Source organism: Neopelma chrysocephalum, unplaced genomic scaffold (genome assembly GCF_003984885.1).
Source record: "Neopelma chrysocephalum unplaced genomic scaffold, ASM398488v2 Primary Assembly neopelma1_69, whole genome shotgun sequence".
Classification (NCBI taxonomy): domain Eukaryota; kingdom Metazoa; phylum Chordata; class Aves; order Passeriformes; family Pipridae; genus Neopelma; species Neopelma chrysocephalum.
Genome location: NW_020897729.1, coordinates 3,059,035 through 3,085,447, shown reverse-complemented (window position 1 = coordinate 3,085,447; position 26,413 = coordinate 3,059,035). Strand labels below are relative to the sequence as shown.

Below are 26,413 nucleotides of genomic sequence, written 5' to 3'. Positions count from 1 at the left end.
CCGCACGCCCGGGCCCCCCGCGCCCCTTGTTCTGCGGGTCCCAGCGCCGCCCGCCCGCACGGCGCAGGCTCGGCCCGACGGCCCCGCCCCGCCCACCGCCCCGGCCCCGCCGGAACCGGAACCGGCGCCCCGCGGGGCCGCGCGGGCCGGCACCGGGACCGGGCTCAGCGGGCACCCCGGGAGGGTCGGCCCAGACCCTGCCCCAAGCCGGACCCCGCACCCATAGGAGACCCACCCCCAGCTGGAACGGGCCCCGTCCGCCCCTGCTGTGCCCCCGGGAGCCCACACCGCCAGCCCCACCGCCTGTGGGGGCGTTTGGGTTTGTCCTTTACATCCACGTCTCCTCACACACAGCCTGGCACTCCCCACGCACCCACATTCCCAGTCCCGGCTGGCGTGTGCCCATGTACCCCTCCCAGGCTCCGCACCCCCATTCAGCTTTCACCCCCTCTTAACACCCACTGATGCTGCTTCACAACTTCCACTGCTTCTCATGTCCATACCACAGGCCCCCCTTTCCATTTCTACAGCCCTGGTCCTTTATCATACACCTCTCAACCTTCCCCATGCTCCTCATACCATGCGGCTACAGGCCCCTTGAGTACAGTTTACAGAACATGAAGTACATCCTGCTCTACCCTGTCCTCCCATGTCCAAACCCCTTTGAACTCCCCATACTGTGTCTCTGATGGCCACCACAGATAGGGACTACCTCCCACCCCAGTTCCTCTCCAGCTGTGGCTTCCCTCTGAACACTCTGTCACCATCCAACAACTATCCCCAGTAGTCAGGCATTGGACACCACAGTGTTCCTCCCTTCAAATTTCCTAAGCCCCTTTTCCTCACCAAGCAGACTCCCTCCTCTAGTCTTCGTGAACGTTCTCCTTCCCACATACTGTGGCCTCTTCAACTGTGAAATCCCCTTGGCTCTGGGATTTCTTCCATATCCTCTCTGTCCCCTGACCCCATCTCTCTCTTACAGTCCTCAGCACTGTGATCCCAGTCCCCAGGACTTGCCTCTGTGCTGCAGCAGTCCCGGGCTGGCTGTTTTCCCCTTCGGACACCTCTGAAGCACCCAAGGAAGGGCACCAAGGAACTGTCTCCATCAGCAGTTTCCTCGAGCTGTGGCTGAGAGCAAAGCTGGGGTGGATGGAGCTTTGGGAACACCCACCACCAGGAAGGGCAAGAACCGCCTCACACTGTCCCAGATTAGAAGGAACAAATGCAGAGGAACCACCACGCCATGGGCCTGCACAGGGCATGAGACCAGATCACCAGCCCTCAGCGCCAGACTCCCCTGCAGTAGGAAAAGAGCCAGAGAGATTCTCTAGGGAACAGAGCCAAGCTCCTCTGGCTGGCAGGCAGGCTGAGCTAAACAGTCTCCTCCTGCATTAAAGACTTCTACAGGCATGCTAGCAATTACCTGGGCAGCACTGCTAGACTGGATGAAGAACCTGACACTAAACTGGAAAAAAAAAATTCAAGGGAAGTCCTCATGTAAGCAGGAGTTGTAAGTACTGTAAGGCTCTCCCATGTTTCCACATCAGCTCTTAGAAAATTGTCATTTCCTCATGCCTGGAGCTCTGTGGTAAAAGCTGGTGTACCTGGAAAGAAGAATCCAGGTCAGAATGGAAAAGTTTAGTTTAAGGTGCTTCTTCCTGTGTCAATCCTGACAGAGCTAATCTGAAAGTTGTTTTACAACACCTCCCTGAACCAAAAGCAGGCACAAGGTAAAGAATCCTAGTCAGCCCCTGACAGGGCCACTCCCTTGCCCACTTCCCAGCACAGCTATGGATGCACCTTGGAGCCTGTATCGTACACATTAGACAGCTTTGTTACCAAAAGGGCAAGTTTCTGTAGTGCTGAGCCTCCCAAGGGAGAACATGCAGCCCAGGGGAACATGCATGCCACAGCCCCTGAAGGGTGGTAGTAGATGAAATCTCATTATTACAGCTGCCTTTTCATTTAAAACTGGCCAAGTCTTTGAATAGACTCAATGATAGATCGATTTAACTGCTCACAGAGGCCTTGTGCTGTTTGACTCACTGAATAAATGGAAGTTAAGAACACAGAGACAAAGAAATTAGCAGTAGGGGATGGTGCTGAGCACTACAGGTCCACAAGGAAGAGTTTCCGAACTGCCTGTTGGCTTATTTTTGCAATTATTGCTTTAAAAACTGCAGCATTGATAGCATTGCTTCTCTTTACAGAGAGTTAACAGGCTTCAGACATTTTAGTGCATCTCAGAACAGCCCAAAGCAGAGGTGGATGTATTTAAGTTCCATCACTTACACCTTTAAGCAACACAAAACATTATCTTCTTCTAAAAGCCTCACTACTGTTAACTGAAGTTATGGATTTGATACAGGAACCAGGTGACATCCATCCATCCGTCTCAAATGGGAAGTCAGACATGTTGACTACTTCAGCCTTATTAAAAAATAAAAATACTTACTGCTAACTTTGCGTAAAAAGATAGGTAGCAATGATTGCACATTCAAGGTTGCTCCCAAAGGCATTTCTTGTCTTCCAACTAAAGAGAAGTCTTAACTGAAAGCAACAGAAAGCATCGAGCCCACCCTGTGCTTAGGTAATGCAATCAGTGCTCCTTTAAGTACAACACTTACCTGCCCATAACGATGCTGCACCATGCCAGAACTCCGCCTTAGAGAGTATCAAGTGTCCTAATTTGTCTACTTTTTGCTACTCTATTCTTGGCATCTGTAAGACCACCCACCACACACACCACCGAGGCCTGAAGGATAAGGATATATGGCCACAGAACAACCTTTTTCCCCGTGGTAAGAAAGCAGCTCACATCACAAAGAAGTTGGAGCAAATGAGAAAGGAATGTGGAAAATACGAAAAGTGGAATTGTTACTTGGTACAAAGAATCAAAAACTTCTGGCAAACCTGAGCTAATTACAGCATTACACATTACATTTATTATTAAGCTATCTTTACACTGTAAAATGAAAAAAATATTTTAAATTACCAAGTATTGCAGCTGTTTTGTAAATGGTTTTATTAAGAGCTCTGTAGCTGTTCTTCCACCTCTCTGCCAGTTCCTACTCCCCAGCATCAGGAGGGCACAATGCAGTGCCTATCAGCCAGCATTCCCACTAATTCTCAAAATGACAAATGATAACAGATTTCACTGGATTTAAGGTTCATCTTTGCAACATAATCCTGTACAAAACCAAACCTCACCCATTTCAGGATTCTGTGTTCAGAACTGTTCTCTAGTTGTAAACGTGAGTTATCAATGAACACTTACACCAATTCAATGCTCTGCTGATTTCCCCACCTGTCTATTGTGTGCTTAAAATCTCTTCAGGAGAAAGTAGCAATGAGTTATTTAGCTTACACACAAAGCCCCGCTCAGGCATGTACCACAACTGGAGACACAAAATCCCAAGGCAAAAAAAGCAAACAAGCTGGTAACACCAGGATAGGTTTTATTTGCTCCCTGAATTAAATATTGGCAGATACAGAAAATTCAGATACCAACTATTTCCCCAACATTTACAAGACTGAGTTTGCAATGTCAGAAAACAAGGACATTTATGCACAGTCCTGGCAACTGATAGTGTGAGTGCACAAGATCGCCCTGCCTGCACATGAGCTTTTAAGAGGCAGTATCCCTGGTCTCCAATGCTGTCCCCTCACTGACAATTGTGGCACCACGGAACAGCCAAGTAAATACATCCTGAGTGGGCAGCTCCAGTGCATTTCCCCCTGCAAAGGATTTATTCCATGCTCCTCCTGAAGGGGCAGAGGCAAGGTCAGCACATCCAACAAATACCCCACCTATGAAGACACGCTGATGCTCGCTGTGCCCTTTTTGCTCTGTTCTTTGAGAGCAAGGAACACAGCAGTGACACTTCAAGGAAGCTGTTCTTAAAGGCCTTACTGCTGCCACATATTGTCTGTGCTGGCAACAAAGTGCCAGAGGCACACTCGCTCCCTGCTGCTTGCCAAGCTGCTCTGCGGCTGCAGAACTTCACAGTGGGTTTGCAGCACTTTCCCTGCTGTCTGAGGGAAGTTTTCAAATAAATAAAAGGACATGAAGTAAGCAAGCTTGTATAACTGAAATCATGTGGATACACAGACCACGTGCTGTTGAAGGAAATACCACTCGCTCCTTTTTACATTGGAGCAGAATTTAAGAACTTGCATCCTCTTCAAAGCAGCTGGTGCAGTCAGTGCCCCCCCAGAGCAAAACACAAGTATAGTTGGTGCAGCGGGAGGAGCCAGGCACCTCTGCTCCCTTTTTATAAAAAAAATAAAGAAACAGACACTTCTCTAAAACATGTCTGCTAAGCTGGGGTGCACAGAAGACGGATCACATGTAAGATGTGTCGACCTGCACAGCATTGCACTGGCCAGTGCACATCCACTGCTAGCCAACCCTGCCCGGGGAGCTGACACACACCATCCCTGGTTCTACAGCAGGGGAAACACATGGTTTTACCAACTCCACTGTGCAACCTCGTATTAGATCCTAGCATGGCAGATGGCAAGAGATTTTCCCTTTTGGAAAGATCACAGAAGTGCCTTCTAGGCTGCAAAATGCCTTGGGCATCCTCATACAATTGCATCTTCTCCAGGCACAGGAACTCCTGAATCCCAGTCCTGTACTCCAGATCCTAATCCACGTGCTCTTACTCACCAACCTTGCCAGTGTCTCTTCAGCAGGAGTTCTCTTAGCTCCGGAAGCAACGACTCCAAATACCTTAGCTGTATGACCATTCTTCCACAATCCCAATGGTTAGATCTAAATGGGCATCATATGCATTTGCATCCTCTCGTTCCCTTTGTATTAGTAACAAGGACCTCCCCGAAGATAGCTTATAGTATATCATATCCAGGTTCCAGAGGGATTTTAGGTATCACCACCTCCTGCTTTTCCCTTATGGTTTTTACACTGGGTTGCAACATAAGGTGCAAGTGAGGGAGGGAGGGAAGCGGTGAAGTTGGGAACACACAACTGAATTGATGATGGGATTGTCAGTCACTTCGATGTCAGGCCTCACATCTACACACCATGCACTGGCATTGATCTTGCCCTGCCCACTCGGCCCAGAAAGGCAGTGAGAGCCTTTTCTCATGCTGAGCCACCACGTCAGTCTTGGTCGCCATCAGACGACTCCTCCTCTGCCTCCTCCAGCCACTGGATAAACTTCTGGAGCTGCAGAAAGAATGATACATAATTGGGCAAGAACTTACACCAAAGAGATGCTGCAAATGCTCAACAAATACATTGTGTGAGTGATCATCACTATCATACACAAGAAAGAGAAAGTGTTTCCAGAAAACATAGAAACTGAGACAGATTGAGGGAGAAGGAGACAGTTAGGTGAAAAACAACTGGGATGCCACAGACAAATGCAAACTAAATTCCTGAGGGAGATTCCTCCAGTCAGACAATCCCCACAACACTTAGCAAAAAGACAAAAGTTTCAGAGTTTTTCAGAGCTTGAGGGCAAAGAGATGACAGCTGCACCTTAGCTAAGACGTGTTAGGAAAACTCTGCTGGGAAAAAAACTACTCCCTGAGAAACTGCTATTAAAAAGGCAGCTCATTTTACCTTTTAACTGGGCTTGCAGTTAAAAAAACAGCTGAAAGCACTGCTGATCTATACTAACAGCTGACTTTGCAAAGGTTTTAAACAAAACTGTTCTTCAGAGATGGCTTTTTTCCCCCTGCTCCTCTTCCAGATCCAGGGAGGAGGACTGGAACAGGGCTCAGCCAACTGCAGCACAAAGTTCTGCCTGATGGAGGAGAGAAGTTTATATGCTCCTTGCAACAGAAGCCAAATGCAACCACTCAGTACAACAAACACTTAGAAATATATGCGAAGGGACTGGTGAGCCAGGAATGAAAGCTTCAAAGGAATTGCATGGGGCCAGCACACAGGGCATTGGCCTAAAGCCCATTTCAAATGGGTGTTGGCTTAGAGAAGCTGTGCTGCTACTCCAGAAAGTGCTGGCCTCGTGCTACAGGGAGCACACTAAAAACAATCCTCCTACTTCCATTCGTCATCCAAACAGGACGATTGTGGCAGAATGCACAGAAACGTCTGTTCTGGAGAACAAAGTTGTGTTGCTTAATGTTCAGTGCACTAGTGTGTTTCTTGGCCTACCATGTAATGGCAGCTGCTCCACAGAAGGTGACAGTCACACCAAACTCCACTCAAAGTTTCTTTCAGCAGCTGTTGTCTCTCTGTTCCCCCACAACGGCCTCTTCAAACACCTTTGGGACTTACCCGCTGGTTTTTCCGAAGCTGTTTTCCTTTGTCAGACGTGTCCCGCAAAGAGAACCAATTGAGAATTACATCTTCTTCCAGAATTTCCAGCTGGTAAAATGTCATCAACACCTGCATCAATTAGAAAAGAGCAACAGGCTTTCTATAAGCTCTTTTGGGGCTAGCTCACGTCCAAGTACAAAATTTGCACGTAATCTGTGTCTCTCAGCTACATCTTCAACAGAAGGCACTCAGTCTGCTTCATTTTCCTTTTACTATTAAAAATAACTGTGCTTCTCCTACCAAGCCTTATGTTCCTGACAGTTAAACGTTATGACACATAATGAGTCGAAGTTCAAGCCCCATCAGCTTCAACTCTGTGGATGATGGGTATGAGGGCCATGGGCAACAAACAGCCACAGAGGATGTCAGTTCAAGATGTTACTTAAGTTCTCTTTTTAAAGCAATCCAAACCCCTCCCCAACGCAGATGTAACAAGCAGCTGATGCAGGCCCACATACACACAACGGGGACACGTGCAGAAGAGCATGAACCTATGCAGCTCTGCCCCAGGCTCCCTCCTCCTGCCAGCTCTCTCTTAGCAGTGCCTTATGGCAGGTGTCAAAGCAATTGGTCATTCATCAGCTCAAGCCCCTGTCCTGTGAGCGAGGAGGAGACACAATCAGGCTTTCTCAGGGTGCCTTTGTGCTCAGGCAGAGCAGGCACTTTGCAGTCGGTCTCCTTGCAGCAGAGCACTAACAAAGCTGGCTGCCAACTCCAAATATAAAGTGTCATTTCAATTCCCAGCCTCCAGGGAAACTCAGGCCCCTAGAACAATGGACACATGCCAAACAATTGCTGTAATTCAAGGACATTTTGGCTCACCAAACTGAAGGCTTTTGGCTCCAGTCCTAAGTGGTTTGCCATCAGCTAGAAGCACTGATAGAAGTTAGGATTACTCTTTCTTGAGGAACCAAGAGTTAAGTAGGCTCTAGGAGAGCTCTTCCAAAAAAGACAGAGGTTTCCTGAGTTGCTGCTAAAGGAAAGACTTGCAATCCAAGTCAAATGCTCTTCATGTGATAGGGAAGAACGAATGTAGGGACAAAGCAGTTGTGAAGGAGGGTGAGGAGGAATATGCTGAAAACTCTCAGAAACAGGGAGACAGGTAATTAGCCACGTCAGCTTCTCTTTATTTCTAGTTTCATAACTAGCTCAGCCTAAATAAAATCTCACTGTCATTCCCAGGTTTTCTTGTTTTGTGCTCTAAATAAGGATAGGCCATTTAGCAGTTAGACCCCAGGGACCACAGAGAGACAAATGAAGTAAAGCTCTTCCTAAAGCAAGCCTCTGGCCTCGCCTCTTCCAGTGTCACACAACAAGGGCATCGAGGTTAGAAGCTGCAAAATAATAGCTCCCTGCAGGCTGCAGGCTGGTAATTAATACTCACCCTCAGCTGTGCTCCCTCAGAGGCACAGGCAGACATAGAACTTTTTTTTTCTTAAAGGAAATTGTTATAGATGGATTTCCTACACACCCTCTCCACTGAGACTCCAAAATTCTCTCCTCTAAAGCAAACAAGCTGATGATGCAAATAGGATGCATTTCACTATGAATCCAGCAAAAACAGGTCCTCAGATTTGGGAGCAGATACTCACTTTAGCTATTGATGCACAGAGACTGTCATGTTCCAGGAAGAATTCCTCAATGGCACATAAGGCATTCAAGTGATCTGATGCTCGTTTTATGTAGTTCTTAAACAACGGGGTCCAGTTCTTCAACAGCTGCGGGGGGAAAACACACAAGAGCTCCTGAGCTGAGATGGATGGGTGCACTCAGCCCTGTTTCTCAGCTGTGCTGCACTAAGAAACTGGCCCAGGGAAGCATTTTAAGAAACCATTCAGCTCACCACTTCATGTATTTACCCCACTCTGTCCATTTGCACATGTGCAGACAGGACCTGGTTTTACTAAGCAGCTTTGATGACATCCGTTAGCTTTCTTCTTTTTGCCTCTCTGGATGGAATACCAGATCATCACAATAAATGTGTTCAATGGAATCTGGTATTTAAAGCAAATCACAGCAGACGAATAAGGAGAGATACATACATGCTACTCAAAGCTTCCCCCCAACAGAGCATTTGACATTTCAGTGGAATTTTCCTTCAAAGTGGAAGAACAAATAAGAAAACATAGGAAAAGACAGTGCCAGGATGATTACCAGCTGAGAGGAAGTGAACAGTGAAAAACAGCTACTCCTGAAATGAGAACACAGCAGAGCAGCCCCTAAGTGCAAGTCACACATTTGCTGTGTGCCTACAGGCTTGCTTGGATCCTGGAGTCTGCTGCAGGGAATGGGTGGGAAGGGTGAAGGGCAAGAAATTGTTACACTATTAGCTGATCTCAGTTCTCTCCTCCAAGGCTTATTTTCTATGAAGTCTTAAGTTTCATGATTTTGGTGCTGCCTCTTCAAATAATATTTCTGTCCAAGTCCTCCACAGCTCTTTCAGTTGTTGCACATATCTGGGAAGCAAGCAGCTGGGAGCTCTGCAAAGCAGCACAGACTGACCTGAATCAGGGACAGGAGGTAATACTTAGATCCCTGTCCACAACAATTTTAAAAGGTATCAGAACTCAGATAAAGTACAAAAATTCTGCATTGGCCACATCATGACCAGATCATTCTACAAAAACATTGCAGGAAATTAAATCAGAGTTACACGTCTTTTTAAATGGAGTAATTCAACAGCAGATGATCCTGCAGCTACATCCCTGGCACACCTGTACAGATCCACTGTTTTGCTGTGCCTTCAGCAGTGTCTCCTTACGGAACACATCTGGTCTGTTTTTCAGGGAAACATTTAATTCACAGGGGCTTGGGGTGTGATGAAGGAGCTCTGAGTCACCTACATTCGGGGTTAACCAGCATTATTCTGTCGAGGACAATTGTTAACAGGCAGTAGCCCTGACAGAGGGAGAGCTCCAGGACACACAGCAGGGCTGGAACCCAGACTGTGGTGATGGTCCAGGCTACTGTGGACTACCAAAGACAGCCTGTGCTAAGAAACAGTGCTCATCTACTCCATGGTACTACATTCCATCACTTCTTCAGACATACTTTCTATGCAACCAGGCTGGAATTTGCATGCCTCAAGCAGAAACAAAGGAGGGGATTAGTACAAATAAACTGATCTGTATAGTACTACATCAACTGGCTCAAGGAACAACAGTAATAGCACAGAATGATCCTAATCATAACGGTATCACAACAAAAAACTGAGAGTTGTGTGGCATATTTCCAGAAAGTATTTTAGCCTTTAGCAAAATGCTTAATCCTAGACACTCCTCTCCTCCTCTACACCATCTCCTGCATTTTTATTATTCTTCAGAATCTTCACCTCAAATGTAGTAAAGCTACTATCCAGCTCCTTCCAGGCTCAGAAAAACTTTGTAATATCTTTCTGTTGACAGAAGCTGTTGAGTTTCTGAAAGTAACTTATTTATAAAGAAAGCAGAGCTATAAACACTCACAACTCCAGGACTCAATCCAGTGTGCCTATTGCTGGGAAAGGGAAAGGAGAAAAAAATATACCATCTCAGGCTGAGAACATGCACTGCAGTGTAGCTGGTGCTACTGGGGAAAGGAGGGCTCAGGTCTCAGTAAAAACATCCTCTGAGCCTATATGACCAGAGAGGCCATTTGGAGAGTTCATGAAAACTCTGAACTGGATAATTAGAAGCTTGCAATTATTTTTGATTTGATAAAACACTGAAAAGCATGAAAAGATACCTGACAGAGAGCCTTATGGACAATACCATAACTTTCCAGGCTTTGACTCTACCCAGGTAACTCCTCAAAACAATCTAGTTTGGAGAAAGCAATAAAATCCCTCTGACAGGTTGATTCATCTTCATCAAATCTAGTCAGCGATGCTGTAACAACTTCAAAGAGGTTTGTGATCCAGTTCTCTTCTCAGAAGGACAGTCTTGACACCAAAACTATTTTATACCTACCCCCAGCATAGAACACCATCATGACGTGCGTGCAAAACATGGGGGATAAAACTATAATTCCAACCTGTTACACCACAACAGCATCTGTGCTGATCACCACAGAGGGCTTCAATGAAAGTAAAGATCCATTTTGGTCCCAGATATAAGGGATCTCATGTTGTGTTCACTTGCACAATGTTACAGAATCCCTGTCTACAGTTCTAGGAAAAGTCTCTGCTCTACAACCTGTGCAAGAGCTGAACAAGACATCTGGCACACATCAAACTGGATACCTCTATTTCTCAAGCCTCCATGTTTCATCCAAAAAACGTACCCACGGGCATATCCTTTACCGGACGCTTGTTTCCTAAAACTGCTGCAACACTTAAGAGCTTCATGTTTGGGAGCCAGCACTTCAGAGCACATACTGTGGTTTCAAGTCAAACCATACATCACAACTATGGCATTTCCACAATTTCCCCTCCTGAGCTGTCTGGGACTGCTCTACCATTGGTCTTACACAAGCAACCCATCTTCCTTCAGCATCTCTTGGTCAGAGTTGAGCTACAAAGAGGGGGAGAAACATAAAACAGTTCTGCAAGGTTCAGTGGGCTTCTGATATCCACCACTCTCAGAATGCAAGTATCTCCACCTCATAAAAAATAACACTTTGCCATATCTGCACCATCATGAGCAGATCTCAGCCCAATACCGCTATTGCCTGAAGCAATTTTAGCTGCACATTTCAGCCTCGTGCTTCCATTATTTACTAACCTATACCAAGCCAGTGCTTGGGATTCACAGAGTGCAAGTAAGAGTTAGTAAATTAATGGAGTGTACTTTTTACTAACTAGGGAACCACAAGTTGCAGAAAAGCCACAGTTTCAGATGCTGTACATCATCTGCCCGAAGAACTGTTCTCTTCAGAGCACTGCTGGTAAATACACAAAGCTGCTGCCCTGGAAGACCAGTAATGTCTGGATTAATCATTTGTGTTTCATAAATCAACACAATTCCCTACCTAGAGAAATTCCACCTGCCCATGACATGGGGCATGGTCTCCCTGAATATAAAATTTAGATTATTATTGCGTCTCACTAAAGGTGAGTTGATTTGCTGTCTCAGCTGTTAAACATGAGCACCAGCTTTCCTTTGATGAAATATACACTGACAAAGTTACCCAGAGGTAAGCCCTCCACATACTTCCATTGTCTTTAGCTTCTAAAGAGGTTTTGGGCAATTACACAAAACTTGATGCATTTATATTTTTCATTCCAGACTTAGAACCTCTTCTGACTGGGTGCTGCAGTGAAGTTCTCCTGTTCCACTCGTGCTAGATTAGGAGCCCAACCTGGGAGACAGAAGGAGATGCCATATCCTAGCTGGGATAAAAAAAATCTAACATCCTACATAGCTACCAATTCCACACAAGCTGTTGTCTAGATGTAGTGCTTTCCACTTAGAATCTAACATCTGCTCCAACATTTCCTTCAGTCATCCCCTTCAATTCTCTTTTTTCAGGACAGGACGTGCTATTCAAGAAAACAGTCTGGAAAAATGAACAAAAGCAAAAATGAATTTAAACTGACTGAACAGCAAAATCTCACTAAGTCATGTGACAAACAGGTCAGTTCACATGGATGTTTCCTGCAGAAGGCATCTCCACACATCCAGGAGGTGTTAAGTACCATGCTTACACCTACACAAAGGAGAATTAGCTTTTCTCCCTTCCCCATCAATTGACAGCACACACTTCCTCAGAGAAAGGATTAGCAGGAACTCTAGTGTTCCTCTTAAGATCAATCTCCTACAAAAAATAAAAGGAGTCCTAAAAAAATTAAAGTAGTCTGTCCCAAACACGTCAGACTCATTCATTGTAAAAGAGCATCTTGGTAACCTGTAGATTTTGCAAAGTCAAATGCATAAATCGGCTATAGACAAAAATACTACAATAACTTCAGCTTGGATCAACAAAACCACTAAGACAAGACTGCCTGCTTTTTAGAACAGATCCTACCCTGTTTTGTCTCCTGTAAGTCAGGAAATTGAAACTGGTCTCACCCAATCATACAATCCATCTCTCTAGAGACAAAGCAGAACTATCTTCGCACGAAGACAATAATATTGTGCCTTTGCATTTGACTGAAAAAAAAATTGGCACCAACTACAACACGCAGACAAGTAAGACCTTGGAAAGGATCCCACTGGGAGAGGAGTGCCCCTTGCTCCCCCAGGGACAGGGCTTAAGACAGATTGGAATGGGGTTCCTGGAATGCAAGCCCACAAAGACATCACTAACAGACCTTTTCTTTTCTCTTCTACACCAGCGAAGCCCTTCTATCCCACACAGGAAACAGAGACAAACCAGAGGTGGTGAAGTAGAGCTCCCACACCTACAGTCTCAGCCGAGTTCTGTCAAGCAGGTACAATAGTTTCAGTTCACTTTTACTTCTATAGAAGACGAAGAGGATCATGAACTCACAGAGTTCAAGCGGCTTCAGGATTAACCAAAGAGACTTCTCAGCCAGGAACTACCTGGGGCACACAAAGGGATGGCTACACATTAAGAGACAAGTCCAAAGAAGAGTCAAATGGAGCAGGACTTACAGGAAGTAACGCTGAGAAATAGCTTTGGGAGTCCAGGTTTGCATCCAGCTGCTGCAGTGGGAACTCCAGGATCACTTTACTGAGCACCTGCATCATCTCCTTCAGGCCAATGTTATATGCGTATCTACGATGAAAAAGGCAAAAACACCCCATCATTTCACACTATCAATCTGCAGACTCTGGCTCTTCACAGAGATACAGCAGAAAATCTGATTTTCATCTTCCAGACTTGTTTTTTTTACTTGGTTGTTTGGTTTTCCAAATATTCAGGCAATAAAACCACCTTGCATTACATCAGGCCCTGCAAAGGCCACAAGTCCTGAAAATCTGCTATCACAGTGGAACAAACTGCTGCAAGGATAGCACCCTCACACTTACCAGAGTGCTATAGCAATGTTCTTGCACAAAAGAAGGGAAACAGGTTTGGATTTGAGAAATACTAGGTAAAAGGCACTCTGATTATGTGTTCTAGACTTGCCGCTGTAAAAGCAGCGTGGACAAGCCACAGCACAGCCCCAGCTGCAGGCACCTGGCTGAGTGCTGCAATGCACAGAGCAGCAGACCCTGCATGAACTCACAGGCAGTTGTGCCAAAAACTGGCTTGCTCTCTTCAGTCCACAGTTACTTAACAGCAATTCAATCTCTCCTTACAGAACCAGGGCCGGAAAAGCCTAACCACCAAGGATACTAGAGAGGCAGCTGGTGCTCTCCATCAACTTCTGCTGTCATTCAGTCATGATCTCTAAGCTGCATTTGTCATGTTCCATACTGATAAAATTAATGTTTAACAATCAAACAAGAGCATTCATACGGTTTCTCCTCTTCTTTTGACAGGTCTGCTGTCAAACTCGACCATTCAGCATAAGGGACAGCATCCCTAGGGGAACACTCACTTGAGGGAGTTTATTTCCAGGACCAGGTTGTCACAGGAAATGTTTTCTTCTTCACCCCTCTGTAATGTACCCAGAACCTCATTCTGGAAAACTAATGAAAGAAAGGACAGGCAGTTAGAGGTGAGGGAAAAGCACAGATTATTCAAAATGCTCATTACTGAAGGAACTATGCCCTTCACAAAGGAGCATTCTGACACTGATGTCTATTTGTTCTCTGTAAGTTGACACAAACCCACAGCAACTAGGCTTATAAATAATGGGATATAATTCAAATATAGGAAATATAGGAAACTACCTACAGAAATCATTGATCTATCCACAGAAACCAGTACAAAACTATTTATCTCTACAGGTAACCATTTAGTGTGGAATTTCTATTATACTTTCACAATCTAGCTTTTCCCATTCAGACGAACTTGATCTTCCCATAACTAAAGATATGAATTCTAACCTAAAATTTATTGATTTAATTTCCTTAGGGGAGATATTCCAACATGAAAACTTGGGGTTTTTTTTTATTTTTTTCAATTTGGCTTGAACCCATTTCAAATCCAGATAAGCTTAACATAACAAAAGAGAAAAACAAAACATCTCTGCCAAAAGACGCAGCTCCTACAAGGACATTTAATTCTCCAACAAGAACAGCACTAAGCTGTCCACACAGGGAAACTCTGCTGGACCTTCCCATAGTCTCTGAGTTTAGGCAACAGCACTGCCATTTAAACAGACAATTTAGGGAGCTCTTTCATGTAGACCCAGTGATCAGGAATGAGAAAGATGGAGGATATTTGTCTAGTTTCTCATCCTTGACTGCCTTGGGTTAACACAACAAGGATACAGAGAATATTAAAGACCTCTGCAGAATACACAGAAAGTGAAATCAGGAAACAGCATATTATAGACGTCCACAAATTTTCCAATACACACAGAGAAAGCAGCACAAATCTCACACATTGCATTATCTCTGCAGAGTCACCATAGTTCTTTCCACTCATCTCTCACCTTTGATGTCATCCAGCTGAGGGGATGCTGCCCGACTATCTGGCTCCTCAGAGCCCATGCTCAGGTCGCTGTCTGACTCGCTCTCTTCCTCTGAATGCATAGCTGGGCCTGAGGAAGAAGAGAAGATGCACCATTCAGCACTCAAAAGCTGCAACTATCACATGCATGAGGAAACAGGTGTCCTAGGGACTTCCCAACCAAGTCAGCAACTATCTGTCCTTGCAGGGAAGCTTCTATTTACAGGTCCAGATGATTAGATTTGCTGCAGAGGGAATGCTGCAGCTGGCACTAGGATAATGGCATTTTTTGAGAGTCTGCAGGCAGACAACAAAGGACAGGGACAGAAGCAAATGCATTTTGTGCAGGCTGCTGACTCACGATGGAGCAATGTCAGCAGACACTGTCACTCCCAGGAAGAAAGCCAGCAGCACCTGGAATAGCCAAAGCATATTCCCTCTGAGGGAGGGCCTGGTACCCCATAGTGCAGCATCCACAGCACAGACAGCTCTGGATGTTAGAGCAAGTCACTCATCTAATAAACACCTTCCACAGAGCACAGGAAGAGAGAATCTGGTCCATCAATTGCTTTCACCTCTCACCTTGCCTCCACACACAGGTATTACCTGGAGCCACTCTGCTTCACAAAGCTCAAGTCTTGGTCTACACACAACTATCAACATCCCACTTGGCCAGTTTCCCCAACACAGGTCTGTCTGTTCATCCCCAGGTGACCACACTAAACTTTTCCTCACCCCATAGGCTTTGTCTCTGCTCTTCTTCATCCTCTTCATTCTTGTCATCTGGTTTCCAGAGATAGCCTCTGCCCTCTGAGCCTACGTCCTTTTTATTGTAACCTGAAAAAGAATCAGCAATCAGAGCATAAATGTACTGGATCTGGTTACAGGCAAACCTGAAATGAACTGGTATAACCTGCACATTACTGTCCCTAAATATCCTTCAAGAGGGAGCCGGGATTCCTGCAGATGCATACAGATTTCAGCTTTTATCTTCTCACTTATCTTGACAAGTGACCGATTTACTCCTCCCTACAGCAGCAGCATTCAGCAGACCGTGTTTAGATCCCTTGACAAACCCAGATTGTAAAAACAGTACTTCACAAGGACAAAGCCCTTGGACACAGTCCAGATATGAGGACATACATCTTGCAACTGCCTTGAACTTAACATCTCTTCCAACTTGATCTTATTGTCTCCTACAGGGCTCCTACTCAAAGGAAAATGAAATATACCTGAGCCTCCAAAGTTAGTACTGGGATACTGAGGTGCATCTCCCTGTCCAACTTTGAGGTGAATATTCTTGCTTGCCCTAATGAAAACACATAGGTTCCAAGCTGAATGCAGTACTAAGCTCCAGCCTGGCACTGCTGAATGAGGGAGGGAAAGACTCCAAAAGATCATGGAAGGCAAAGCCCTTGCACAGCCTTGGTGCATGGAGCCAGAGACTCTCATACCTTTCAGTTTCACTTTGCTCTCCTCCTTGTTCACACCAGAATCATCACTGAACTGGTCATCGTCCTCTTCCTCCTCATCTGGGGGGTGCAGAGAGATCACCGTGCCCTCAGAGAGAGTGATGCCAGGACCTACTACTACCTGCAAATATGTACAACATATCTTAATGAAACAATACCCTGACTGCCCCCATGTACCTCCACCAGCAGGGACAGCAGCTGCTCCAGACAGGCTCTCATTAATAAATATAACTGAAGACATCAGCACTGCCAGATCCCACACCATACTGCCCCAGCCAAACAAAGGGAAGAAAAAGGTGGGAGAGTAGCACAGTCATCATCCCTGCAAAAAGCCTTGGAGCAGCCCTGTATTCTGGTATGCTCTAGTACAAGTTTAGTAACCTGCCAAGGAAGACACAAAGCAGACCAGACAAAAATCATCTCACCTGAGAAGAGAGGACACAGCGGGGCTTTAGCTTTACTTTCTCCTTCACTTCAGCCTCATCACAGACAACAGAATGGTGGATCTCCACATTATCTGCTATGTGTACTCTGTCCCACAGGAAAGCTCCGTCCAAAACAACTTTATCACCTGTTATACAGCACCAAGTACAAATATGTTAAGCAAGGCAGTCTGCTGCTCTCTCACACTGCTGAGTCCACTAGACAGCATCTTACTGAATCCCAACACCCCTGACGCACGGTGGATGTTAGATGACAGGGAAAAATTTGCCTTAGAGGCCTATGGCCACTTCTTATCCAAACCTGAAAGACAAGTTTGTTCTCTACAGAGACTTAAGTTGAGAGTAACAACTGACATGTCGGTTTTGGACAAATACAGCCAAATCACAAAAAAACCCAGAAAATCCTGCCAAGGCTAGGAAGGAGTACCAAGCAGCTCACAAGAATGGGAACAGATGTCCCTCATTCGCAGGATAAGTTTGGTGGGGGGTAACTCTAGATCAGTAAAGTTCATGCATTCTCTATTGCTGAAACAACTCATTTCCATGAAGTACTTTTCACCTTCCAGCTTCACTGTGGTATCCTGAAAACTTTAATCTATTTCCCCTGCTGGAAAAACAAGGTTTTCTCCTTTCTTCCCATTAGAAATTAATCAGTACCCACCTGTCATCCTCTCTCAGTGCCAAATGCACATTAAAAACTAAATCCCAGCAACCTATGCCCTGCCCTGGCAAGGCTGGCACGAACCCCATTCTTGTACTCACCTATCCTACAGTTCTGCCCAATAACACTGTTTGTGATGGAGCAGTTGCTGCCAATGACTGTTCCCTGCCCGATGAGCACATTCTCTTCCAGGACGCTGCCGTGGCCAAGGCTAACATCCACCCCTCGGTAAATGTTGTGTTTGGAATGCGTGTAACTCTGGTTCTTGTCATCAGTGAAGTTCATCTCCGGAGTGAGAGGATAAACCCAGCGCCGGATGATGTCGGAGCACACGGCCTCATACATTAGCAGGTTGCATATATGAGCACCATACTCTTCCGTCGTTACATGCATATGGATCTGGTTCCCCAGGACCTGGGAGACAGGCAGGAGTACGTCAGGAGACTCTCTAAGGCAAGGCAATAGGATCTCCCTTGTAACAACTCTCTCCTTACCTCCTCATTCACCAACAGACCACGCACAAAGTCATCCCGTGTCTGGTAGTCAAAATTGTCTGTGAACAGCTCAGCCACCTTCAGAAATAAAATAAAAGGAAATAATATAGTTAGAGAAAATGTTGCCAGGGAAGCCTGGTAATTAGTGGCTATTGAGTGGTTCTCAGAGAGCCAAATTATACAAATTATACAATACAATTCCATGCTCTTGCCTGGAATAAAGCTCTGACTCCTTCTGCTAGGAATGTTGACCTTCCCATCTCCTCCTCCTCTGCCAGAATCCATGAACGGATTCTGGTTTTCAAAAGGGGCAAAACATTGCTTTAACATTTCCAAGCAATCCGCCCAGTCTCACTTTGTAGTTTAATTCCCAAGGGAAGGCTGCAGACAAGCTTTATCAGATGTGGAAGAGATGTTAGTGAGGCTTGGCTGGAATAACCCTGAATGTTACCCTAGTATGGCACCAGCCTGCAGGTACTGACACTTTCCACAGCACAGCCATCACCTCTGTTCCACAGATGTTATTGTATCCAAAATGAAATCACTTATTTTCTGGAATAGTTTCATTCTGTACCAAATCAGCCAGTCTCTGGATACATCCACTGTGTAGTTCTGCCTGGGCTCAAGCAGTGGATGCCAGATACAGGCTGAGCACCCATACGTTCCACAGAGCAGCACCACATGACCACTCAGGTTCTCAGCTCAGTCACTGAGAGTTCTGTTTTCCAAAACTAGTACCCAGGCCACATGCACCCCCTGCACACCAGCAGTACAAAGGGAGCAATGCAGACTGAATTTTGGACCCCTGGAAGGGCAGAGCTCACCTGCGGAGAGCAGATGCTGATGTGACAATCCAGCAAGTCATGGCGCACCTCGACGTTCTCAATTGAGTTCTGGAACAGACTCTGAAAGAGGAAAAAATTCAGATGATCCAAGTGACTCATGCAGTACCATTCTATGAGCCAGGGGCAGTACTGACTGAATTATTAAAGTGGCTGAAGTTCTGAAGATCAGAGAAACCTATGATCTACACTAGGCCCAAGCTTAGCAGGCACAGCCTGGTCACACAAAGAGCTGAGTGTCAGTCAGCAGAGACTGTCCTCACCCTTACACACTGCAGCTCTCCAAGAAACAGTTTGTACTTCCAACAATCACTTTTCCTCCAGGAGGCTCTTCACCTCAGTCTCTGGGAGCTACTAATGTACAAAAAAAATTTGATCAATCAAAATACAATTTTCATAGTTCACAGCTATGAAATCCCCCTGTGAATTTTTTACAACTGTCGTCTGGTTTTGTGTTGTTGGGTTTGGGGAGGAAGGGCTTTTGGGGTGGGGTCAGGTTTTTGGTTTTGTTTAGTTGAGTTTTCTACAGCGATTTGTGCTTTCATTTGAAGGCATAAAACAACCTCCTGACTACTGATTTGGGGATGAAAATACTATACAATCACAGCCTTAGTTCCAAGTTGAAAAAAGAAAATAGTCCATCTATCTCACTGGAGAAAGTGCCTCTGCAGACATTTACAGAGCATTTACCACATTATTAGGTGAATAGGCAAAGACAACAGAAGGCACCACTCCTTGCACCTGCTGTTATTCCACCCCGAGTCAGGCCCAACACACTTCAAAAGGAAAGAGTTGGAATGGACTGCCCAGAGAAGTGGTGGAGTCACCATCCCTGGAGGTGTTCAAGAAATGACTGGACATGGCATGGTCTAGCTGACAAGGTGGTGATCAGTCAAAGGTTGGACTTGATGATCTCACAGGTCTTTTCCAACCTAAATGATTCTGTGATTCTGTGAAAATGGTCTGTGCATAGTGGTATATGCATCCCAATTTGTGAGCCCCTGTGACAGCACAGATCATCTCCCTCCCTTGTTTTACATGGTGAAAAGGAAATAAAGGGCAAAACCTGAACTGTGAGAAATACGTCTGCCCCACTTTCAAACTGAAATGAGTCCCAAGCATGTGTGCCCCAGCACAATTTCACCAAGCCTCAAATATAGGTTGAGGGAAAAAAAAAGCTAGTTTACCACAAGTTACTTCCTATCATCTGCTCCTCCAAGAGAAGTAGCAAGAACTGTTCCCCAGCCCACATTCAAGGAGGATCTTCTCCTTGCATGGGCTGCTTCACTACCACAACCCTTTTCCACCCGTCAGGTTCAGACGCACCATAGGAAAGCGGAATCGTTTCAGCCCCTGGGTTCTCTGGTAGTGAAGGACACGGTTTGTGGCACTGTCCATAGCAATAACAATGTCATCCTCTTTGCACCTGGCATGGTGGCCAGGGGAGGACTCCTTGAATATCATCGTCATCACAGAAACATTCTTCTCCATCTTACGACGCAACCTGAAAAAGGAGGGTAGAACTCTGAGATCACTCTTCAGAGAGCTACAGCCCAGAGCCTCAGCACACCAGGCAAGCAGCACCTACTTGTGCTCCTCCAGGGCTTTGGATATATTGAAATTGGACACCACATCCCCAGTGACGAGAATGAAGTCGGAACGAACGAGGGACTTGGCATCCACGTCCCGCAGGACGTCACCGAGGGAGCGGTACAGGTCCGAGGTCACAAACCGCACCGTGTTGGGAGACGTGTGGCGGCACCACTTGGACTTCCTGTGAGGAGAAAAAAAAACCCATCAGGAAGGCACAAAGAGGCTGTTCCTACAGAGAACACACTAGGACACAGTGCTCCAGTGCATGGCACATCGGTAAGGCGAGGTAAGGAGGATCCCGTCACAGCAAGCCCACTATCGACAGGCTCAGGGACACTCCTGTGCACGCAGCAGGTTAATTGAGGGGCAGTCCCACAACATCCAACCCCAATACACTGCACAACCACTCTCCTACACAGGAGGAACAGTCTTTTTTGAGATACATTAGGAGACCACGGTTGAAAAGGAATCTCTTGCAGTTTTCCTCAGAAGGATCAGTCAGGCCTTTGAGGCTTGTTGGAAGACAGAAAAATCTTCTCTATGATAAAGTTAAAAAGAAGAAGAGATTCTTACTGCAAATGCTCTTTTATCTCAGCTGACTTCCAACAGCAGAAAACAAAGGTTTCTTCCACTCCAGTCGCTGTTAGGAATTCCAAGGTATAGTCAATCATGGCCACATTTGCCATAGGTAAAAGAGCCTGAAAAAAACCCAAAACCAAAAAGCATATAGACAGCCCCTTACAACTTTAGGATATAATACTGTCAGTAGTACCAGAAACATAACACAAGTAACTGCTCCACCACCTTTTATAAAAAGCTTCTGGAGCTGATCTAAACAGTAAAAGTTAATTTCCGATCTTCTATAGAGGCAGATCTTCAGTTCTGAGAGGAAGGCATAAAAAATTGAAGTTATCACAGAAGACTCTTCAAGAAGATGCAAATAAATCAGAGACTGAAAAAAAAAAATCCCAGAGTGGTGGTTTCCTGACTCAGGCTTTTAACTGCTTCAAGAAAAACCTGTCAGACATGAATGATGCCACAGGAATATGAATGTCCACAATTAAAGAAGGGGAAAAAAACCCCAACCTGAAGTGAAGCAAGTATTCTCTTGACTTGAGATCCAATTCACACTTCTAAACTGAGTTACTGATTCACAACTGAGTGATCTCATACTATTCTTTAATTAATTTCTGGTGCTGCTTTGTTTCAGGCCTGAGCTCGCGTGTATAATTACGAGCACCACAAACATTTAATCAGCAAACGAGGTGAGATAATTGTCCAGATCTAAATTCTCTAGAAGCTTTTTATGCTCCTTTAACACACAGTCCTCTGAGCTGGATAATTAAAGTGTTTTCCCCATCCATTTTTTGGCCATATTCTTTCACCCACTACTGACAAGGACCAAGATTTTGTTTCTTTATCACAAACGAACCTGTCCAAACCTGCTGCCGCTCCTGCACCACACACAGAGAAGCCAGCAGCGCGGTGCCATATGGAAAAGTGAGCAGCAATTAGACCCTCGCTGCCTCTCCAGCGGGGGATATAAACTCTCACAGACTCTTAAGTAAACTCTAAAAGACTCTTACACATAAACTCTTACAGAGAACTGTCAGAGGTTTCCGCAGCGCGGGGGCAGGCGGCAGAAGCCTCGGCGGGGGCTGCCCGAGCCCGGGACGGCCTCGCCGCCTCCTCCCGACCCAGCGCAGGGCGAGCACTCTCCTCTCGCCAGACCTCTGCTCGGCCCGGCCGCCCGCGCACGGCGCACACCGGGACACACAGCACCGGTGACAGCACCCAGGGGGTATTCCTCACCCGTGGCCGGTCCTTGGAGATCGGGAAAAAGCGGCGGTTGAAGCTGTCGGCGACCAGCACGGCCTGGAGCGGCGGCGGCGGCTCGTCCTGCGGGTCAGGCCCGCGGGCAGCCCCCGCGCCCGGCCCGCGCCGCGCGGTGCCGCGGGCCGCCATCTCCGCACGCGGCCCACAGCGCTTCCGCTTCCGCCCGCGCCGCCAGCGCCGACGGGCGCCCGGCGGGGACAGAACAGCGCGGGGCGGCGCGGGGCGGCGGGAGCGGGGCGGGACCTCCTCGTTGCCCCCCCCCGCCCATTCTCTCGCCACACCCGGCAGCGCCTCTGTGGCCAAGGGAGGGGCGTTTTATCGCCGTGCCCTGGTGAGAGGGCGGCTGAAGAGTAGCACAGCTTCCTGCCATGGCCGAGGACCCGCCAGGGGAAGGCCTGAACGCCCCCACAGACATCCCCTGGTGGCCTCGGGGGATGTCCTTTCATGCGACCCCGGTGATGCCCGGTTTTGGGAGCTGTGATGTTTTCTTGCTACGCTTCCTATCAGTGATGTGTTTGTGCTGCATTTCCATGTGTCCAGACGCTGCTGCTGCGAAGGACACCCTTGGTGTGGAACATCCCGGCAGCACTCGCACATCAGCACTGCCACCAAGGAGGTGTCCCCAAAACCCACAGCCCTTGAGGGGCCCCTCGGAGCCCACTCAGAGACCCTTCCAGAGCAAAATGGAGGAAAGAAGATGTGGTTTCTGGAGTGGGGATGGCATTTGTCTTCCCCTCAGCTCGGTGAAGCACCCTGGCTCACGATGTTGCAGTGAGGGTGTCCAGCTGTGTCCCCTGCTCAGTTCCATGGATCCCGATCCTCTCCAGCCACTCCTGCCCCAGCCCAGGCTCTGCCATCATGCAGATCTGTTTGTCCCTCCTAATGTGTTTCAATATTATCCTGGCCCTCAGAAGGGGATCAGCCACGTCCAGACCTCGGCACAGAGAACGTGCCCACGGCTCAGTCCCTCTGCTGCCTCTCCCTGCTGCCAGGCAGTGCTGCGGTTCTTACCGGGCACGGCTCACACAGCGCTGCTCTCTGCTCATTTCCCTGTCACCCAGGGAAAGCTGTGTGATAACCCCTGTGTTCAAAACCGGGGAAACAGGCTTAGAGACCATCCCCATGGGATGGCAGCAGGAGAGCCCTTACCAGCACTGGGTGCTGCAGGTAAAATGGTGCTCTCTGCCCTGCCCTGTTGTCACGCTTCTGCCCCTCTCCACATGGGGACAGGTGGTCACAGCCCTGCTCTGTCACCTCACTTGGATTCTTGCTGCCAGTTGCTCCTCATAATCTGACCCACTGTGACACTGCTCTGGTCCTTGCTACTGTCATCTGCTACTGAGTGACCAGCCAGAAACTCAAGGAGCTGATACACAATTCAATTGCAATCCAAGAGAGAAAAACAAGACACTTGCACCTCCACCTCCACAACAGGGCCCCTCCCTCGGGCGGAAGGTGGCATGGGGTTATCAGCTCAAGGCACATAGCATATCAGCTCAAGGCACATAGACTTTCCATCCTGGTGAGAGGGGAAATTAAGGAGGCACTACTTAATCACAGACCTACAGCACTGTCTCAGTGTCGGGCAACCCGTACAGCCCCTGTGGCCGTGCTGAGGGGTCTCTGGCGAGAGGGAGAAGACTCTAACATGCAGCATTCCTCCCCATTGGTTGAATTGCAGGTTCAGGACTGATGTAGTAGAAAACAAAGTCTCCTCTGTCTCCTGAAGGACTCTGCAGCACTGGGCATTCCCTGAAATTTCCCTTAGCAGTTAAAATGTTCACGTGTTGCTTACGTGGTGCCATCTGCGCCCAGTGACTTGTGACTGAGCCCTTGCTGTGCCGCACCTTGCAGCTGAGTCACTTGACCTTAGCTACTGTTTTGGCATAAAGCAGCAAGGATGGACACAGCAAGAAAATAGAAATGAGCTGCCCATGGGAAATAAATTATCCCTATCCTTTTCAAAAATAGGGACCCATGCACCCTTGGGAATCTTGTTGCCTCAGCAAATAAGCTAACCCTGTGACAAATGCTCCCAGGTGGTTTCAGCTGAGGGGTTACAGCTTGAGGAGTGATCCAAGAAGTGGATTTGTCATTGCCTGAGGGCAGGACAGCATCTTGGTTCCTGCCTATGTAGTACTAAGTGCATAAGCAGCACCAGAAATCAGGTCTGATCCAGCCTGCACAGCCACTGGCTGAGTTGGGACCGGGCACAGAGAGGCTGACAGGGGACTCAGCGGATTATCTGGCTAATTACATCCTGTTCTCTCTCCAAGTGAGGCAAGTTTCCAAGACGTTGCCCTGGTAAATTGGCAAGTACAGGGGAAGACAAATCAAGGTAATTGCTAATGAACTGAACTCAAAATCAGCTTGATAAATATTCCTCAGGCTTTGCAGACACATTTCCCTTTGGTTTAACCGTGAACTTCCATGCAAATAGCACCCAGGCCAAACATTTTCTAGAAGCAATATAATTCCCATGGAGCTTTTAAAACTGAAATTAGCTCATGAAAATTTAAATGAGACTGAGCTGGATTAGACTGGAGGTCTATCAATATCAGTATCCAACAGTGGTTGGGCAGTGGGGTGGGAAGACTGAGAGACTGTGGGACTTTTCCTTCCTCCCTCATCCTTGGATATTCTTGGACATAGCATCCTGGGGCAGCATATACCAACTCCAGGAATGATGAGCCTTGGGGGATGTTCTGCTTCCTGGGGCATCTTCCTGGTCCCTGTCGCTACATTTTTAATCCTTCTGTCTTTTCCATTTGTTGTTCTCGCTAAGCATTTAGTTGTTCCCTGGCTTTTCCCTCTGCATAGACAATGGCCCATGAGGCATCACTAAGCCTTGCCAGGTAGCTCCAGATTTGGTCCTATTTTAGGCAGTTTTGGGGCTCCACATTGATCGGGGGAGTGGGACCAAGGGTTCCCCAGAGTGGTGAGATTTGCAATGAGGAGAATCACAGGAGGTCACATGGAAGAACCACATGCCTTAGCACAAGGCTTATTTCCCCTCACATGTCTTGCCTGGTGGATGGCAGCTCTGATGCCCTTGGAGCATCCTTGGGTGCCTCAGCAGAACTATGGGACTTCTGTCATCTCAACTCCAGTTCAGGGATGAAATTAATGCCTAAACTCAGCTCTTCTTAGGCCATTCCATGCTGACAGAGAGCCTGGTTTGGTTGGAGCTATCCCCACACAGTGTCAGAGGTGATGGGGGCAGGCCATGGGACATGGTGTCTGGGCTCAGGGGACTGTCCTGAACTTACCCAGGACAGCTGACACTCACTTGCCAGGTGCAGAGAGGGGTCTGCCGGCCCCAAAGCACCCTTGGAAGAGCTCCTGGCCCTGGGAGAAGGGGTAGGCAACAGCCAGGACACGGACATTGTTCAGCCCTCTTGGTCACCTGAATGACTCTGTGCCTGACACAAGATTTACCTGAGCACTGAACCAAGTCCTGCAGGTAAAAAGAAAACTGCAGACCACAAGTAAGTCAGAAAGCATGAAAGCCAGACAGATTCTACATACCAACCCTTCTGCCTCCCTCCCTCCCACACCCTGGGCTCTGGCCAAGCAGGGACAACAGGGACACTGACTCACAAGCTGTTTGCTCATTTGGGCCTCTTCTGTGCTTCTCAGCAGAAGGTTTCTGCCAGATGAACTGCTGAGCTTCCTCTGCTCTTGGTTTCTGGGTTGGCAGACTTGAGAAAGGGAGCCAAAGACACAAGATCACCCTGTCTGCATCCCCACAGGTTTCCAGCTGCCCAGGGGTGCTGCTTGCAGAACTCCCTGGTGGTCTCTTCTACCGGTGGGATGCTGGGAACAGCGTCACTCACCTGCTAACAGGGAGTTACTGCTGCCTGAGCTCTGGGCTGCCACAGCTCCCTCTATGCAGCCCTCCCATGTTTCATGTTGCCCCTGTGCCAGATGGGATGTGCAATGAGACAAGTGCTGCACCAGCACCTCCCCAGCTGCCAAAACACAGAGATGGGACTGGAGGGGTCCCTTTGCAAGGAGCAGAACACTCACAGTGAGCAGAATGTAGCAGAGTGCTGCTTGTGGATGCTCATCCCATGCCACTGGGTACCCCACAGGTATGCCAAGCTGAACAGGTTCCCCACGAGTGGCACAAGTCTCCCTGGAGAGACAGGGGACAGCAGAAGTGCCCCACTGCTTACTCTAGAGAAGGGACATGCATGTGACAGTCTGTCTGCCACTGACCAGCCCTGCCTGGAGCTCAGGAACCTGAAATTAGAGGAGAGGCAGAGAAAGCACAGCTAAGTCATAGAGTAAACATCTCTCTAATTTACTTCATTC

At 47.3% G+C, this 26,413-nt stretch overlaps 1 protein-coding gene across 1 annotated transcript; it reads right to left on the bottom strand.

Moving 5' to 3' along the window:
* Positions 1 to 3,438: 3,438 nt before the first annotated feature.
* EIF2B5 (eukaryotic translation initiation factor 2B subunit epsilon) lies at positions 3,439 to 22,225 on the bottom strand. The gene is made up of 16 exons (XM_027685527.1): positions 22,073 to 22,225; positions 20,834 to 20,958; positions 20,256 to 20,441; positions 19,994 to 20,171; positions 18,650 to 18,730; positions 17,826 to 17,903; positions 17,433 to 17,745; positions 16,653 to 16,798; positions 16,210 to 16,348; positions 15,491 to 15,592; positions 14,739 to 14,846; positions 13,737 to 13,827; positions 12,844 to 12,967; positions 7,903 to 8,028; positions 6,269 to 6,379; positions 3,439 to 5,191 (listed from the first exon to the last, which is right to left on the bottom strand). The coding sequence occupies exons 1-16, from the start codon at positions 22,223 to 22,225 to the stop codon at positions 5,126 to 5,128; spliced, it is 2,127 nt and encodes a 708-aa protein (XP_027541328.1). The 3' UTR covers positions 3,439 to 5,125.
* Between the last annotated feature and the right edge of the window lie 4,188 nt (positions 22,226 to 26,413).

What these genes read in the sequence shown, in the direction of transcription:
- EIF2B5 (XM_027685527.1), bottom strand. Translation starts at nt 22,225, where the DNA reads ATGGCGGCCCGCGGCACCGCGCGGCGCGGGCCGGGCGCGGGGGCTGCC. An exon ending in CTGGAAATAAACTCCCTCAA is followed by an intron (nt 12,968 to 13,736) that starts GTGAGTGTTCCC and finishes TTTTCATCGTAG; the next exon opens with ATACGCATATAACATTGGCC. An exon ending in AGCTTCGGAAAAACCAGCGG is followed by an intron (nt 5,192 to 6,268) that starts GTAAGTCCCAAA and finishes TTCTTTCTGCAG; the next exon opens with CTCCAGAAGTTTATCCAGTG.